Genomic DNA, 15,437 nt, shown 5'->3' with positions numbered 1-15,437 from the left:
AGTACGAGGCAACCCGGTCATTGACTAAATGTACAAGTATGTATTAGGGAAATCTCCTCTGACACTTGTGAAAGGGCAAAATAATTCATTGGTGTATGTGGAATTTATGAGTGCACTACTTGGCTGCAATCATTAAAAAAAAAAAAAAAATCTAAAATGTAATTAAAGAAAATGTATGTTACTGTGATTGACCGTAACATTTTTCCATAGTCAAAAAAGATATATAGGGTACATTAGGATCCATACCGACTAGATATACATTACATTGCTGTAATTTTTTTTTCTGTGAATCGTTTTGCTTTACCTCCCAAAAATTAAATAACTTTTTAGTCTCATACACACAGTACGCCCAAAAAAAAACACATTGGAAAAAATTTAAAATTTAGAATTCTTACAATTCTTACAATAAAATTCCTCGCCAAATATGTAATTTTCTTTCATTCCTACAATATGAAAAAAAGTTCTTTATACAAGAGGAATATTTTCAGATTTTTTAAATTGTATATTTTTTGAATCAAAAGACAGAATTTTGTCTTTGTTGGTACACGTTTTTGTAAATTTTTGTTTACAAAAAATTTATTAAACCCAATAATTAGTTAAAATTATGTATTAATATTCTTTTGTGCCCCAAAATAGAGAGATGCTATGTTATATTGAAGTATTTGATTTTCAATATTTAATGAAAACAATTTTTTTTTTGTTTGTTCCTAAATATGAGTGTAAATGTTTTCACTCGACAGCTACAATAAGCTTTTCTTTTCTTGGAGTCTTTTTCACAAAATATTCAACCTTAGCCAAAAACAGTGAACCCCCCCCCCAAATAAAAAGTTGTGACCCTTTTAGACGTGTGCACATCACCGAGGCCACGCTGAAGCACTTGAACAAGGCGTACGAGGTGGAGGACGGCGACGGGCAGCTCCGGGATCAATACCTCAAGGAGCTCAACGTCAGAACCTACCTCGTTATTGACCCTCGGGTGAGTTTGTGACCTCCTGCCGTGCCTAAAAAGCCACGTAAATATTTGTTAGGCAACGGCTTGAAAACATAACTTTTAAAATGAATATTATTGTAAATATATCCGTGACGTGTGGGTGTGTGGAGGATGATCTGGATCTACAGTACTTGTCATGTTAAATTCCACAAATACTGTGGTCCTTGGACTTCCGAGTGCCCCAGGTGAAGTGGAAAAGAAAATGGGAGCAATTAAGAAACTATTTTTTTTCTATACATCCTATTTTTAAAAAATATTGTTACTATATGGTGTGGGTATGGGAAGTTTTCAGACCCCCTTTAAATTTTCAGTTATATTGCAGCCATTTTCTAAAATACTAAGTTCATTTTTCCTACATACAGCACCCCATATTGATGGGGAAAAAATTAATTGTTCTAATATTTGCACATTTATTCTAAAAAGAAAAACTGCAATTTCACACGGGCATAAGTAGGACCCTTTAGATCCTTAAACGCAAGTGTGGAAAAACTTGTTGCATCATTCCCAGAAAGACTCACGGCCGAAAAAGCTCAAAAAGGTGCTTCTACTACATATTGAGCACATTTCAGTTTCTATTAGTTTCTTTTTTAATAAATCAGCAAAAAGATTCAACAATCCAGATTTTTCTGTCAATATGGGGTGGGGGTTGGGGGAAAAACCTCAACAATTTAAGCAACTGGCTGCAATATAACAATGAAAAACCGAAGGGGGGTCTGAATACTTTTCATACCCACTGTATTTTTAAATAGTGCTTTTCTCATAGAAATTCAATGGACATAAAATGAAAAATAGAAACTGAACTTACAAGTAATAGCATAAGAATTGAAGCAAGGAAAGTATGGCAAAAAAGGCAAGAAATGAAAGATGAAGTTCAGCAAAAAGGGAAGTGGAAATAAATTGGTAGAATTCCTGTAAAAACAGTATTTCTTTGTTCTCTTAAGTTGTACGACATTACTGTATATTTTTTTTCATTTTTTTTTAATTAACAAATGTGTTGGGTTTTTTTGTTGTTGGCCGGGGTTGGAACAGATTTCAGGCATTTCATCCCTTCGGGAATTTTCTGTACAGCTTATCCTCACTAGTGTCACGAGTGTTCTGTTCATAACAGTAGGGAAGATAAATTTAAGGTACGAGTCAGATGCGGAATATATATATATTAAAAAAAAAAAAAAAAACTTGTAACTCGAGTTATCACTGGTAAACATTTTCAAACTTGCCGTTTACGTTTAATGAGTCCAAAGATCCGATGCAGATCGGCCGCAGCGTCCCCAAGCCTCGCGTCAACGATGGTCTGAAGATGCGGGCGTCGGTGCGCATGACACGCTACCTGGAGTCCTGGGGGGCCGTCAGGCCCTTTGCCCACCTGCAGTGCAGAGAGGGCTTCGCGCCGGACGCCCTCAGCAACGGCAAGTCGCTCGGCAAGGTAAGCGGGACTGCAGAAAAAGCTACTCATGATGAATTATTTGTGATCATTGTTACATTGAACTGAAATAAATAGAATGCCTGTAAACATTCCATAATGTTAAACAAAAAAGGATAAATCCACATTCAGTCATGATTATTTCACAATAAGCACTATTAGCAAAATGAAAAACAAAACTCTGACAAATTCCTAGTTTTTAAAAATGTTTTTTTTATTTTCAGGACATCCCACTGCGAACAGCACCAAGCTCAAAGCTTACTGAAAGGTAAAAAAAAATAAAAAAAAATCCATGTATCTATTTTAAGGCTGTACTGCACCACAGTTGATGTAATCTATGCTGTAAATGAAATCAGGTGCACTCCGAAGCCAGTCAACAACCTCTTATTTGTCTTGTCATTACGATTTTTCCGTACATTGACCTAAAAAGTGACTAGCTGCTGTTTGTGATGTTTTGTGTTATTATTTGTCGCACTTTTCCTACGACAGCTTTGATGAGTCACTTGAAGAGCGGCTCGCCTTGTCCACGCCCTCGTTCAGCAACGTTAAGTGAGTTTGGGTACTGCAGGAGTTCTCAACCTTCAATTAAGAAAACCTCTACTGAGTCTTTTAAGAATGAACGGATGAATCGTTTCTGGTATTTTCACAAATGGTGGCTTTCATTTGTACATTTATGGAATAGTGTTCCCCACAGAATTCTCGTTGTTGGATTTTATAGTATTTACTTAGTTACAGTAATGCCTTTGCATGTGTAGTAAAGGAGAAGCACGGGCGCTGATGCGATTATACAGTGAAGAAATTAAGTATTTGAACACCCTGCTATATTGCATGTCCTCCAACTTAGAAATCATGGAGGGGTCTGAAATTTTCATTGTAGGTGCATGTGCACTGTGAGAGAGATAAGCTAAAAAGCAAAAATCCAGAAATCACAATGTATGATTTTTTTTTTTTTAAAGATTTGTTTGATGCGGCTGCAAATAGGTATTTGAACACCTGTCTATCAGCTAGAATTCTTACCTTCAAAGAACAGTTAGTCCGCCGTTGAAAGTCCACTTCCACTCCATGTATTATCCTGAATCAGATGCACCTGTGTGAGGTCGTTAGCTGCATAAAGACACCTGTCCACCACATACAATGAGTAAGACACAAATTTGTAACATGGCCAAGGCCAAAGAGCTGTCCAAAGACACCAGAGACAAAATTTTACAACTACACACAGCTGAAAAGGGCTACGGAGAAATTGCCAAGCAGCTTGGTGAAAAAAGGGCCACTGTTGGAGCAATCATGAGAAAATGGAAGAAGCTAAACATGACTGTCAATTTCAATCGAAGTGGAGCCCCATGCAAGATATCACCTTGTGGGGTCTCAATGATCCTTAGAAAGGTGAAGAATCAGCCCAGGACTACATGACAGGACTTGGTCAATGACCTGAAAAGAGCTGGGACCACCGTTTCCAAGGTGACTGTTGGTAGTACACAAAATGTCATGGTTTGAAATCATGCATGGCATGGAAGGTTCCCCTGCTTAAACCAGCACATGTCAAGGCCCGTCGTAAGTTTGCCAATGACCATTTGGATGATACAGAGAAGTCATGGGAGAAAGTTTTGTGGTGAGACCAAAATGGAACTTTTTGGTCATAATTCCACTAACCGTGTTTGGCGGAAGACAAATAATGCGTTCTACCCCAAGAACATCATCCTTACTGTGAAGCATGGGGGTGTTTTTCTGCACATGGGCCAGGACAACTGGACTGTATTAAGGAGAGGATGACCGCGGCCATGTATTGTGAGGTTTTGGGGAACAACTTCTTTCCCTCAGTAAAAGCATTGAAGATGGGTCGTGGCTGGGTCTTTCAACATGACAATGACCTGAAGCACACAGCCAGGAAAACCAAGGAGTGACTCCATAGGAAGCATATCAAGGTTCTGGCGTGGCCTAGCCAGTCTCCAGACCTAAACCCCATAGAAAATCTTTGGAGGGATTTGAAACTCTGTGTTTCTCAGCGACAGCCCAGAAACCTGTCTGATCTAGAGAAAATCTCTGTGGAGGAGTGGGCCAAAATCCCTCCTGCAGTGTGTCCAAACCTGGTGAACAACTACAGGAAACATTTGTCCTCAGTAATTGCAAACAAAGGCTCCTGTGCCAAATATTAACATTGGTTTTCTCAGGTGTTCAAATACTTATTTGCAGCTGTATCACACAAATAAATCGTTTTTCTGGTTGCAAATACCAAACTGTGAATATGCAATAATGCAATATTCAGTGTTCTAGGCACCTCCTGAAAGTCACGTATCTTGAACTTTATTTTTATTTAATTTTTACTTATCCAGGTAAGCTATTTGAGATCAGCTTCTCATTTGCCATACTGACCTGACCTGCATATAACAACTTTTTACGAAACCAACGTTAGAAAAAACTGTATTAGATGTACAGCCACTATTTGAGGAGATACGTTAAAAGAAATACAATCATTTTCTTAAAGTAAAAAAAAATGTCTTTGACTTGATGTTGGGTGAGAACTTCTAGCTGAGCGGCGAGTCCTAACGTACCAAGACTAACCTCAACGGAACTGGTTTTGCTCCCTCACCACGCTTACCTCCTTTCGGGATCCTGCCGAAACGTTCTCGTGAGCTCTAACTGGGGCGGGGCACGTTTGTGTCTGATGTGTACATATGTGCGGCGGCTTCCTTCCTGCCACATAGCTTTAGGGGGCTTTCCAGAGCCCCCTGAAAATCTCATCTAACTCACAGCATCCGGTTAACTCCCTCCCCCTCACTGTGCACCACGGGCATGAGCTGTACGGGCACAATCTCCTTTTTTTCGCTGACTAATGTGCACACGGCGGCCATTAACCCCCATCTCTGGCCTTATGTCTTTTTTTTTTTTTTTCCCCCTTACTGGCGCCTGCTTCTCCGGCGCAGGAATAAGTCTCAGAAAAGTCGCTTTGATGAGGAGCTGCACAATGAGATGACCACCACCATAGATGAACTGGGCAGCAAGTAAGTCCATTCCATAGGTCAATATCCTTAAAATTTCCCCCCCTTCAAAAAAAAGCACGGGCCTCATAGCAAATAAGGGAAACTGAATTAAACCATTCCATGTTCAAACAGACACCATCATTAAGCCTTTCCGAAGTATCAACCGTCAGCAGTTCCTCACAATGGGTCAGATGGTCTGTGTGGGTTTCTAACCCGGAACCTCTCGACTCCTAAGCAAATGCCCCGATGTGATACTACTGAGGCACGTTGTCACTGTACATAATCGTCCACATTGTACCAGGATGCCTTGAGCCGGCTTTCCAAACTAGAAATTGACAACTGTGAGGCAAATATTTTGAAATAGTTGGAACTATTCATTTTAATGAATCCTTTTAAATGTATGTAGTTTTTTTTTTATTTTAATACATGTGCTCAGTTCATGCATATGAATATTTTTTGTGTAAAACAAATTTAGCATTTATTTTTAAAATAAATTAATGTACATTTTGGATTTTGAGTATTTTGCTAAAGAAATAAGTTCCTCGTTTTTTCTTTTTTTTTTTTTTTTTTTTTTTTTTTTTTTTTAATTAACTAACACGGCATGGTGGAGTGACTGGTTGGAGCATTGCCCTCACAGTTCTGAGGACCGGGGTTCAAATCCGCCTGTGTGGAGTTTGCATGTTCTTCACGTGACTGCGTAGGTTTTCTCCCACATCCCCAAAACACACGTTCATTGGAGACTCTAAATTGTGTGTGGCTGTTTGTCTCCATGTGCCCTGCGATTGGTGGGCAACCAGTTCAGAGTGTACCACACCTCCTGCCTGTTGACAGCTGGGATAGGCTCCAGCACTCCCTGCGACCCTCGTGAGGATAAGCAGCTAAGAAGATGGATGCATGGATGGGCAATTAACCAATCATTCTACATAGATTTTTTTAAAAAGTAATCCCATCCATCCATCCATTTTCTCGACACATATCCTCACGAGTGTTGCGGGTTGTGCTAAAGCCTATCCCAGCTATCAGTGGGCAGGAGGCAGGGAACACCCTGAACTGGTCGGCAGCCAATTGCAGGGCACATCGAGACAAGCAACCATTCGCATTCACAATCACACCTTGGGGCAATTTAGTGTCCCCAATTAATGTTGCATGTTTTTGGGGATGTGGGAGGAAACCGGAGTGCCCGGAGAAAACACATGCAGGCATGGGGAGAACATGCAAACTCGACACAGGCAGGTCCGGGATTAAATCCGGGACCTCAGATCTGTGAGGCCAACGCTTTACCAGCTGATCCACTGTGCACCGTAATAACAAATAAACATTTTATAATTGTAAAATGAACAATGAAGTTAATTTCCCAAATTACCCAATTTCTTCCAAAACAAAACATTGATAAATGCATATGTAAATTTAATTTTGACTCATTGTGTATCACCAAAAAGACACCAAGTCAGCTAATTTTTGTGAATTTTTTATTTTTTTAATTTTTTTATTTTTTTCCCCCCAAACATAAAAATCCATCAACCAATTCTTAAATGTGTGAAATAATTGTGAAAATATGGAATTTTAATTAACCCATGCAATAATAAAAATGGAAAAAGTAAAGGCTCAGTAGGCCTGATTATCGCTGGACACTCTACTGTATTATTTTCCGCATAAGATCATGCTGCTTATAGATAGCAGTTAATGCGAAAATCTGTTTTTCTCTTTCTCTCTCTCTCTCTCCTTCCTTCCAAGACAATGGTACAAGTCTGAGGAGAGCGGTAGTTTAGCCATATGGTTTCCAAAGAAAGACTTAGAAAAACAGGTAAGTTGAGGGGGAATGGTCCATTGTCCTCATTTTGGTTCCCGTTCAAATGCGCTGTCATTGTCTCCTTGTTGAAAGTACCGAGCCTTGGACTTGCCCATGTTCAAGCACTACGTGGGCTGCGCCGCCGTCATCTTCCTCTGCATCTTTTCCATCCAGATGTTAGTCACCAGGGAGTGAGTATGAACACCGCGAGCGGCAATGACAAAAGTGCCCAAAATGGCCGTTGACTGACGAGCGGTCGCTTTGATCACTGTCAGTCGGCAGATGCTCGGAGTGACGTTCGCGGCGTTGGCGTGTGTCCTGCTGCTGACGCTGGCCATCTGTTTTGCAGCTCACATACAGGTCAGTGTTTTGACATTCCTTTGCATTATTTAGAATAATTAAAGTATCGCATTAACATTGCTAAAATATTTATAGAAATACATTTTAAAACAAAAATAATTGGAAATATTTAAAATGGGGATGCATAATTTAGTTTAAAAATTGTTTATTCAGAAAAGCGCTGTACAAATGAGGCCATTTATTTCTCATGTCTTGGTCGTGGCTGTGAACCAGCATCAGTTGTGGGGCGTGCGTTAGTGTCCTCCGTTGACGAATTTGAATTGCTTAAATTCGCACTTATTATTTGATCATAAATATTCCATATTTTTGCAGTACACAGGTATGGAAGGCCCCGTGACCGTGTTTTGCTTTGGACACCCAAATGACAAAATGTTCCCGGGCTTTCTATAGATAACCTAGTGGCTTGTGTCATTAACCGGAATAATCAACCCTCACAAATTATGTATAACAATGAATGTCAGATGTCATCTTCTCAACCATCACTTCTCTGCCTGTGTGTGCGCGTTTGTGTAAATGTAGCGGATGTTTCCAGAGAAACTGTCCGGGTGCCAGTGGCTGCCGTCTGTCTCTGAGGCAGTGGTGAAGAAGCCCTGTGTGCGCCTCCCCCTGGCTGCCATCACCACCGCCGTCATAGTTCTCTTGGCAGTCTTCAACCTGGTGAACAAGAAGTTTCTCTTTATCATTCTTAAAAAAGACATCTTGCTCTTTGGCTTATTTCAGTTTTCCATCTTCCATTTTTTCTATTACCCAGTGCTTCGTCCGGCCACATTATCGACCATGTTCCAGTGGTGCCGTTCACGTTCAGGGTCATGCAAATGATTCCCGGCGGCTGGGATCGCAGGGAGGACTCTTCTGTTTGCCTGTGAGGGGATGAGTTCTTTATGGCTGTAATGGAAAGAAAAGTTTGACATGCTATTTGTTTAAAAAAAAAAAAAAAAATTTAATTGGGGGAAAAAAAGCATAATGAGTAAAAAAGAAAAAAAAATTAAATGTTCTGCACTGGATATAAAACGTGTTCTTAAATTGTTTTGGATTTACTATTTGGTTTTAACAGTTTTTGTTGAGTCACTGTTATTGTTTAGGGCAGCACGGTGGTTCAACTGGTAGAAGGATTGGCCTCACAGTTCTGAGGACCAGGGTTTGATCCCGGCCCTGCCTGTGTGGAGTTTGTATGCTCTTCCCGTACCTGTGTGGGTTTTCTCCGGGCACTCCGGTTTCCTCCCACATCCCAAAAACACGCAACATTAATTGAACACCCTAAATTGCCCCGAGGTGTGATTGTGAGTTGTGGCTGTTGTCTGTCTCCATGTGCCCTACGATTGGCTGGCAACCATTTCATGGTGTACCCACCTCCTGCCCATTGACAACTGGGATAGGCTCCAACACTCCCCGCAGCCTTTGTGAGGATAAGTGGCAAAGAAGATTGATGGATGGATGGATGTTATTGTTTAAACAAGAAAGCCCAGACTTCCCACCCACTTTGCCCAACACTTTCAGGGGGATCCCGAGGCATTGCCAGGCCGACCAAGAGAGACAGTCTCTTGAGGGGCTGCCAGGCGCTCCCTATCAAACGCCACCTCCTCGTTTTCTAAGGAAAATTAGTTTTTCCTCTGTCATCCAAGTTTTTTTCTTTTTAAAGTACACTTTATTAGTGACCACAATTACACATTATTTTTGTATTTTTTCCAATTAAATCTGAATTTAAAGGATTTTAATTATTTTCAACACAATTGTACTAAAGTATACTAAATCGAGTAAACGTACAAGATTATTTTATTAGTAATCATTTTTATTCTTCAAACCATTTTTTTTTCAACTGAAATTAGTTTTTCAATATAATTCTGAAGGTATTTTCTGCCACTATAAATGTATTTTGTTTATTTAGCTCATTTTAAATCTTTATATTTTCAACAGATTTGGTATTGATTGTGACTCTTATTTATGCAACTAGCAACAGAATTCAGTTTTTTAAAATCCAAGATTCAAATAATTTTATTTGGAAATTCAAATTGGCTTTTTAACAGAATTGTGCAGGATTTTTTTTTTTTCTTTACCAAATTTTTTTTCAAGGTAATGATTTAAATTTTTTTTTGACGTTTGTACATTTGTACCTTTTTGAAACAATGTATTTCAATGTATTTTAGATCTAATTGTTCAGGTATATTTTAATTCAATTCTTTGTCTTGGAGATTAGAAAAGGCAAATTGACAAAATTTGAACACAAAATGGAAACAAGGTTTGATTATACATATTCAAAAAGGAGTAGGAAGAAGTAAGAGATTTTTTTTCATGTTATTTTCCCTTATATTTGGATTTATGGGGATGTTGATGTTTTAGCACTGCTTACTGTATATGCCAATTGTGCTCAATGAACAGAATTATGCATAAACCAAGAGACGCTGAAACCTAGCCCAATTAAAGCAAAGCAATATGATCAAGGTCGTATTCAAAAGGCAATAAATTGATTTTTCTGCCATTTTCATAAACTGATTCAGTCACCAGTAACACCTCTGCAGGATTTAAACATGGCCTTGTTATTCTAGAGATGCAGTCGGAATGACTTCAAATGATCACTATTACGGTTCCCCCTTGCAGTACTCTGTGTACTGCTGTATCCTGTCCCTGATCGCTTGCGGCGTGTTCCTGCGGGTCAGCCTGGAGCTCAAAGTGCTCTTCCTCATCCTGGCATCCAGCGCGTACTACATCATCATCCTCAGCACCAACAGCCAGCTCTTTGTGGCCTACGCCGACGTCCTCGGCGCTCAGATTACTGGCGAGGGCAACTGCAGCAGGTGGGACTCGACGATAAGGTCGTAAAAAAGCCGACGGTCTCGGGTCGCATAGGAGGGGATTTAGACCCATTTGTTTGCGTAGGAATAGAGTTACTCAAGCTTTCCTTTGACGGACTGACAAGCTTTAAAAAACCTTATGTTAGACATGTTGAAGACACTTTCAAAACGTGCATAAAAATTAAGAACAAATCCAGTGAAAACAACCAAATACACTGACTGACGAAGATACATCTCTTGGAAATACGTCTGGTATTAAGTGTAACTGTCTCAATTCATGGACACTAACTACATTGCTAACCAATTTAGTAGCACCTGCCAAAGCACGTCAAGGTCTCTCAGGTGAATTGACATTTCACAGCACGTTTCTTGTAGTTGGAAAAAAAAAAAAAATAATAATAAAAAAATTTGGGATAGTGCATCTTAACTAAGTTTTGTTGCAGGAACAAGTGAAGCCTGCTCGGATGAGAGGGGAAATATCTTCTGAGACAGAACACTGCAGATGCGATTGATTGAATACCCTCGGAATTGAATCGATCTGGATGAATGCGAATATTGACACCCATAGGAGGTAACGGTAAACAGTGTCCAAGTGACCCAGTTTGTTTCATGCAGCCTGGTGGACGAGTCCGTCGTGAGGCTGGTGGGCCTGGTGAAGCATCCCCAGGTGATGAGCTGCATCTATATCACGTTGTTCCTGGTGACCATGCTCATCATCTCGCAGCAGGTGCTTGCCGACTCTGCTCCTCAAGTCTCACTCGGCGTCATCAAAGCTATTAAACTGATCTTGGTGTGTCTGTCTGGCTGTTCCAGAACGAGTCATGCTTCCGCCAGGACTTCCTGCTCAAGTACAAGAACCACACGGAACAGGATGAGATCGAGACCCGGGAGAACCTAAACCGCCTGCTGCTGGAGAACGTGCTGCCCGCTCATGTGGCCTCGCTCTTTGTCGGCGAGAACAAGAAAAACGAGGTCGATTCCGCACCGGCAGCAACTTTTCCACTAAGCCCGCGTACATATTTCGAGCAATTGTCACTCTAATTATGACGATGCACAATGCTGCAATGGCTGTGTGGAGTCTTACTATGGAACCAACAATGCTTCTGTGACTTTTCTGATTGAAAGGTAGACGGGTACAGTAGGTACAGAGAGTATTCACACCCCGTTAAATTCTTCACTGTTATATTGTAGCCATTAGCTAAAATGTTTGGGTTTTTTTACGATTAAAGAACACACAGCACCCAATAAGAAATCTTTTCAGATTTTTAAAAAAAGAAAACCTGAAATTATTACCCAGCCCCAAGTATTCAGACCCTTTGCTGTGCCACTTATTTAACTCGGGTGGTGTCCATTTTTTTTCTGGTCACTCACACGATGGTTCTATACCTTCATCAGAGTCCAGCTGTGTTTGTTTGTACTGATTGAACTTGATTAGGAAAGCCACACACCTGTCAATATACAGTAAAACCTTACAGCTCACAGTGCATGTCAAGGTCAAATGAACTGCCTGAAGAGCTCAGACAGAACTGTGGCAAGGCACAGATCTGGCCATGGTTACAAAAACATTTCTGCTGAAGTTAACGTTCCTAAGAACACAATGGCCATAATCTTTAATTGGAAGACGTTCGGGATGACCAGAACTCTTCCTAGAGCTTTCTGTTCGGCTAAACTGAGGAAGCGGGGAAGAAGAGCCTTTGTGAGAGAAGTAAAGAAAAAAACCCAAAGAACAATGTGGCTGAGGTCCAGAGATGGAAGAAAGTTCTAGAAAGTCACCCATCACCACAGCTGTCCACCAGTCTAGGCTTTATGGCAGAGTGGTCTGACGGAAGTCTTTCCTCAGTGACACATGAAAGATGATGAGAAATAAGATTCTCTGGTCTGGAGAGACAAAAATAAAACTTTTTGGCTTTATTTCTAAGTGGTATGTGTCGAGAAAACCAGGCACTGAGCATTACTTGTCCAATAGTGAAGCAAGGCGGTGGCAGCATCATGCTGTGGGGCTGTTTTTCAGCTCCAGGGACTGGACCACTGGTTTCACTCCAAGGAAAGATGGAGGAGGTCATGTACAAGGATATCCTGAACAAAAACCTTCTCTTGAGTGCTCCAGACCGCAGACTGGCCCAAAGGTTCACCTTTCAACAAGACAATGGCCCTAAAGAAAGATCTGGGTTCAGAACAACTGCTCTTGAATGGGCCACCGGTAGCCCTGACTTCAACCCAAATGAGGCCTGAAAATGTCTGTCCACCAATGCTCACCATCGAACCTGTCAGAAGTGGAGAGGATCTGCCAGGAGGAATGCCAAAAATAACTAAAAATAAGAAATGAAGTTAAAAAAGGAACATTGTTCCAAATTACTAGAAAGGTTACATGGAAGGGGTCGACTGTATTGTATTTTGATATATGCATGTCAGACATGTTCAGACACCTAGGAAATGTTCATAATTTTGAAGAAAAAAGTCTCCTTTTGAAATAAGAAAAAGCAAACATGGAGGAAAATATAAAACTTTGTAATTCAAAGTAATAAAAAAAAAAGTACAAAAATGCACTAGATTGCCAGAAATGGTTAAAAGTGAATTGAAATCTCTCAACAGGACCTCTACTACAAGTCGTACGACTGCGTGTGTGTGATGTTTGCCTCGGTGCCCGACTTCAAGGAGTTTTACACCGAGTGCGACATCAACAAGGAGGGGCTGGAGTGCCTGAGGCTCCTCAACGAGATCATTGCCGACTTCGACGAGGTTCGTTCATCGAACCGTCCGTGCGGTTAAAGAAAAACAAAAAAAACGCCAATTGAACGAATCATCGCTTGACTGGATTGTCCCGTTGTTCGCCTCACAGCTGCTGTCAAAGCCCAAGTTCAGCGGCGTGGAGAAGATCAAGACCATCGGCAGCACGTACATGGCGGCGGCGGGCCTCAGCGGGACGCCTGGCCAGGAGAACAATCAGGTGGAGTGGCTGAAAGGAGTGGGGGGGTTTCATACACACTGGAGGAAATGCTACACGTGGTCTTCCCATTGTACATAAAATACAAACAATATAGCGTTATATGAATTCGTGGGAACTTTTTTTTTTTTTTTTTTACAAATTCAAACATTAAAAATGACATACAAGGGAAGAAAATTTAAGAAAATTAAAAAAATACGATTTCAAAAGTAAAATCTGGGAAAAAAATGATCATGAAGAACAACTTGGGAAAAGTAAAGAGTAAAATAAGGAAAAGGGAACAAATATGACTTAAAAGAAATTAATCAACGAAATAAAATTTCTAACAAAAAAAATACTTTCAAACTAAAATTTAAAAAACAAAGGCATTTAGAATATTAATTGAAAATATGACAAGAATAAGTAATACAATAAATGTGGGAGGAAAAAAAAAGTAAAGTAGACTTTATCCCGATTTTATCTGTCAGTGTTTTAGGCTAATCGGCTGATGGGCTTTAATGTCATAATTCAATCGGATCAAGAAAGTCATTGATCGGCTCCCAAAAAGACATATAATCCGCTTCCCCATCATATGCGGTACATTTGAATCCAAAAGCTATTTTGTTATTAGCCTTGTCGTGTGTCTTTTGACCTCATTTACAATCCCTGGGCTTTGTAAAATCAAAATGTGACCAAATGCACTCATTGCCAAGGCCACGACAACCATGGATCGGACGTGTATAAAATAAGAACGAAATGGGGAAAAACATCCGGTGGTGGTGGTGGTCACTGGTGCTCAGGAGAAAAGTTCATTCAAGGACTGATTATGCTATGTTCACTTATTTTTAATACAATACGGGCCACAAGCAGGCAACAAAACGTGATGTACAGTGAAGAAAATAAGCATTTGAACACCCTGTTATACTGCCACTTCTCCCACTTAAAAAATCATGGAGGGGTCTGAAATTTTCATCATAGGTGCATGTCTACTGTGAGAGAGAGAATCTAAAAAGAAGAATCCAGAAACCACAATGTATGATTTTTTTTTTTTTTTTTTTTCCTTAATGATTTATTTGTGTGATAGCAGCAAATAAGTATTTGAACACCTGAGAATATCAATGTTAATATTTGGTACAGTAGCCTTTGTTTGCAATTACAAACGTTTCCTGTTGTTGTTCACCAGGTTTGCACACACTGCAGGATGGATTTTGGCCCACTCCTCCACACATATCTTCTCTAGATCAGACTGGTTTCTGGGCTCTTGCTGAGAAACACGGAGTTTCAGCTCACTCAAAAGATTTTCTATTGGGTTTAGGTCTGGAGACTGGCTAGGCCACGCCAGAACCTTGATATGCTTCTTACGGAGCCACTCCTTGGTTTTCCTGGCTGTGTGCTTCGGGTCATTGTCATGTTGAAAGACCCAGCCACGACCCATATTTAATGCTTCTTCTGAGGGAAAGAGGTTGTTCCCCAAAATCTCACAATACATGGGCACGGTCATCCTCTCCTTGACACATAGCAGTCGTCCTGTCCCATGTGCACAAAAACACCCCCATGCTTCACAATAGGGATGGTGTTCTTGGGATGGAACTCATCATTCATCTTCCTCCAAACATGGTTAGTGGAATTATGACCAAAAAGTTCCACTTTGGTCTCATCTGACCACAAAACCTTCTCCCATGACTCGTCTGTATCATCCAAATGGTCATTGGCTAACTTAAGACAGGCCTTGACATGTGCTGGTTTAAGCAAGGGAACCTTCCGTGCCATGCATGACTTCAAACCATAACGTCTTAGTGTATTAACAACAGTCACGTTGGAAACGGTGGTCCCAGCTCTTTTCAGGTCATTGACCAAGTCCTGTCGTGTAGTTCTGTGCTGATTCCTCACCTTTCTAAGGATCAGTGAGACCCCATAAAGTGTTATCTTGCATGGGGCTCCACTCCCATTGAGATTGACCGTCATGTTTAGCTTCTTCCATTTTCTCATGATTGCTCCAATAGTGGACCTTTTTCACCAAGCTGCTTGGCAATTTCTCCGTAGCACTTTCCAGCTGTGAGGAGTTGTACAATTGTGTCCTTGGTGTCTTTGGACAGCTCTTTGATCTTGGCCATGTTACAAGTTCGAGTCTTACTGATTGTATGGGGTGGACAGGTGTCTTTATGCAGCTAACGACCTCACACAGGT

The 15,437-nt window shown here is 40.6% G+C and overlaps 1 protein-coding gene across 4 annotated transcripts in view; it reads left to right on the top strand.

Annotated features, from left to right (window-relative positions):
• Positions 1–15,437, top strand: part of adcy7 (adenylate cyclase 7) — a 62,783-nt gene that overhangs the window by 44,549 nt on the left and 2,797 nt on the right. For 2 of the 4 annotated variants that reach the window (XR_009794221.1, XM_061814675.1), the window contains exons 10-24: positions 844–976; positions 2,226–2,414; positions 2,636–2,679; positions 2,901–2,961; positions 5,313–5,410; positions 7,124–7,193; positions 7,272–7,369; positions 7,454–7,538; positions 8,058–8,195; positions 8,290–8,400; positions 10,134–10,330; positions 10,943–11,054; positions 11,141–11,299; positions 12,920–13,066; positions 13,167–13,274. Coding sequence is in view for 3 of the 4 variants with exons in the window: in XM_061814675.1 (XP_061670659.1) it covers positions 844–976; positions 2,226–2,414; positions 2,636–2,679; positions 2,901–2,961; positions 5,313–5,410; positions 7,124–7,193; positions 7,272–7,369; positions 7,454–7,538; positions 8,058–8,195; positions 8,290–8,400; positions 10,134–10,330; positions 10,943–11,054; positions 11,141–11,299; positions 12,920–13,066; positions 13,167–13,274 (1,750 nt within the window). In the remaining variant the exon portion in view is untranslated. The remainder of the gene's footprint in view (positions 1–843; positions 977–2,225; positions 2,415–2,635; positions 2,680–2,900; positions 2,962–5,312; positions 5,411–7,123; positions 7,194–7,271; positions 7,370–7,453; positions 7,539–8,057; positions 8,196–8,289; positions 8,401–10,133; positions 10,331–10,942; positions 11,055–11,140; positions 11,300–12,919; positions 13,067–13,166; positions 13,275–15,437) is intronic. The other 2 variants (XM_061814677.1, XM_061814678.1) reach the window with 2 other exon arrangements.

The sequence above is a fragment of the Syngnathoides biaculeatus genome, chromosome 3 (assembly GCF_019802595.1).
Source record: "Syngnathoides biaculeatus isolate LvHL_M chromosome 3, ASM1980259v1, whole genome shotgun sequence".
NCBI lineage: Eukaryota > Metazoa > Chordata > Actinopteri > Syngnathiformes > Syngnathidae > Syngnathoides > Syngnathoides biaculeatus.
Note: the sequence above shows the minus strand (reverse complement) of the source record. Positions and strands in the feature narration are given on the sequence as shown.